Here is a 2,671-nt window from a genome sequence, read left to right on the forward strand (position 1 = left end):
AATAATTCAACCACTAATGAATTTGAGAAAATTAAGAATGAATGACAGGGAGGAAAGTTTAAAGTATGTGAATTGGTTTTCATGTGGAGAGAATCTCTTGAGGAACCATTTCATGTCACTGAAAGAATACCTTTAAACATTTGAGCTATTGAAATTTGGTGTTAACAATTATTCTAATATGAAGAAGATTCCACAAAACCTCTAATTATTTCAGAGTTAAACTATTTGATGAATTTGTTCACCTCAAATTCAAACATTCCTTCTAGTTGTCGAACAGTAGTTTATTCTAATCAATATTAATCACTTGCAGAGCATCAAATGAAGTATCAACATTCTCCTCTTCTTCCAATTCTGTCATTAACAATTGCATAAACAAGTCAGTCTTACCAAAAATTCTGACAGTTGCCAATCTATCATATTCAGTTTTCTGTAAATTTACAATACACATCATTCCCTTATTATCTAGAACTTCAAGTGGGAATTCACAACTAGGAGTAACTTTCATACTTGTTCCAAGAACCAATGCAAAATCACCCTTCTTTGAATGATCCATTGCTTGATCAAAATCCTTCTCAGGCAAATCTTCATCAAAGTGAATTATATTATCCTTAAGTCTGCCACCACATTCACACTTTCTTCCAGTAAAGTGCTTGGTCCAATCCTTTTCATTCTTACTAACATCAAATCCTCTCAAATATTCCTTATCACACTTGTTACAATATTCAACATTATGAAGACCATCCACATTGGTCGATACGACATACTTTACATAGTCCTTCTTGACCAAATGTGTGATGGCATAGTGACAATAGGTAGGAACAGCTTGCTCAATTTCCACACCTTCATATTCCTCAACACCATATTCCATTGCAGTCCAAACTCCTTTCGGCCCACGATAATCACTCAATTGTGCACTTGTTGAAATACCAGCTCCAGTATAAATCACTACATGTTTGGCTTCTTTCAAATAATTGGCCAGTTTTTTGACTTTTCTCTTGATGGATGTTTCACTCTCTTCGTGTTCTTTCAACGAAGCTGGAAGTTCTTTTGGTTTGGCTGGTTCTGATGCTTTTTCGGAGGTTGTTTGGGATGAGGATTTGCTCTTCTTTTTGGATTGCTTTGGCATGTTGTGAGAGGATCTTTAAGCTTAGTAGATAGTAGGTATTTTTTTGAACGAATGAATTAGATGTGAAAATTTAATGACGATTCTTAAAGAGGAAAAATCTGTAACCAAAATATTCGTCATTTTCAAAGTTCTTAATTTCTCCTCTATTTTTATCAGCAAGGTTCACCTTTTGTTTTAATTGTGTTTTAAGGCTGATGTGTTTAAACAACTGGTTTTAAAGATAAAGGTCGTAAAGCAAATTGGCGCAGCGGAAGCGCGATGGGCTCATAACCCATAGGTCCTAGGATCGAAACCTAGATTTGCTAACTATTTTTTTAGTTTATTTTGTTATTTACAATTCCAACTCAATTTTGTTGGAATTACTGTTTCTGAAAGATCGATAGATCTGTCATATATATTTGGGGGTTTGAACTGTTCAAATTAATAGACAGCTTCTCCAGCATAAACTTGATTCTCAATTCCACCCTCTCCTTGAGCAATTTTGAAATATCCAGACATTCCCCAATTTGCGCCCCATGAATTGGCAGCTAACCAATAATTAGAACCTCCCTCAACTCCAAATCCAATTAAGGCAACAGCATGTCCACCAAGAACTGTGCTTACAACGTGTTTATAGACACCAGACTTGTAACTAGAAAAACATGTTAGAATATATGAAACAAATTAAACTCACCCTGTAAGATCTCTGTAGACTGTGAAACCAGCCTGAACGCTGCCATATGTCATGATTGCAGTCTTGATATTATTGATACCTGTAATGTAACGAGTATTTTTGGCCTTATACTTGCTCATGGACATGGAAGCAATCTTGCATTGAGTTGGACAAGTACCAGAGGAGAAGGTTCCTCTTCCACTAGCATATGGAATACAAGTATCGAGAGGTGTTCCAGTATTTTCCAAAAATGTCCAAGAATATTTCAAATAACCTCCTTGACAGGCCTTATTCATTGTATCGCATTGTACTTGATATTCTGGTGAGAGGACAACATTGGTTTGACCATTGGTGGCAATGCACAATCTATGAGCCAATACATAATTTGCAGAACTATCATAATATTACCAAAAAAAGGAAAATTGTGTCGAATGAAATTATAAGTTGAAATTAATAAAATCAAATTGTAAAACTTACAAAGCCCAACAAGCACCACATGTTTGTTGATCTCTAATTGCTGGAACACAACCTCTCCATTGAGTTCTTGCATCAAAATTCATGGGTATATCCATTCTAGTTTCAATATTTTCCATTCTTGGAGTGTCTTCATCAGTGCTCATCAATGAAAGACCAAATAGATTATCTCTAAGTTGTGAAATGGTCATGTTATCAAATCTAGAGTATTCAGTTGCCTTCCATCCATGAGTATGATTGGAATTAATTCTGTCAATCAAAGATTTGTCATTGACAGGAGTGTTGGCATGAGTGTGGTTGGCAATTGGATGAGTTGGATGAACAGGATGAGTGCTATTGTGCTTTGGTGGTAATGGTTTCTTTTTGTTTCCTTTGGAAAGTTCAATTGGAGTGACCATTTCAAAAAAACCAAACAGACA

General features: G+C 35.5%; 2 protein-coding genes and 1 non-coding gene across 3 annotated transcripts; 1 reads left to right on the forward strand and 2 right to left on the reverse strand.

The window, feature by feature from the left end:
• Positions 1 to 286: 286 nt before the first annotated feature.
• NAEGRDRAFT_76603 (silent information regulator family protein) lies at positions 287 to 1,126 on the reverse strand (the record flags this gene model as incomplete). Its single annotated transcript, XM_002668436.1, has 1 exon — positions 287 to 1,126. The coding sequence occupies one exon, from the start codon at positions 1,124 to 1,126 to the stop codon at positions 287 to 289; it is 840 nt and encodes a 279-aa protein (XP_002668482.1).
• A 233-nt stretch (positions 1,127 to 1,359) lies between these two features.
• On the forward strand, positions 1,360 to 1,431 carry NAEGRDRAFT_t884. Its single transcript has one exon. It is a non-coding gene; the product is annotated as a tRNA-Met (tRNA).
• A 115-nt stretch (positions 1,432 to 1,546) lies between these two features.
• NAEGRDRAFT_76604 (uncharacterized protein) lies at positions 1,547 to 2,650 on the reverse strand (the record flags this gene model as incomplete). Its single annotated transcript, XM_002668437.1, has 3 exons — positions 1,547 to 1,757; positions 1,800 to 2,171; positions 2,256 to 2,650. 3 exons carry the CDS (start codon positions 2,648 to 2,650, stop codon positions 1,547 to 1,549), a joined length of 978 nt encoding a protein of 325 aa, XP_002668483.1.
• Between the last annotated feature and the right edge of the window lie 21 nt (positions 2,651 to 2,671).

The sequence above is a fragment of the Naegleria gruberi genome (assembly GCF_000004985.1).
Source record: "Naegleria gruberi genomic scaffold NAEGRscaffold_215, whole genome shotgun sequence".
NCBI classification, from domain to species: domain Eukaryota; phylum Heterolobosea; class Eutetramitea; order Acrasida; family Naegleriidae; genus Naegleria; species Naegleria gruberi.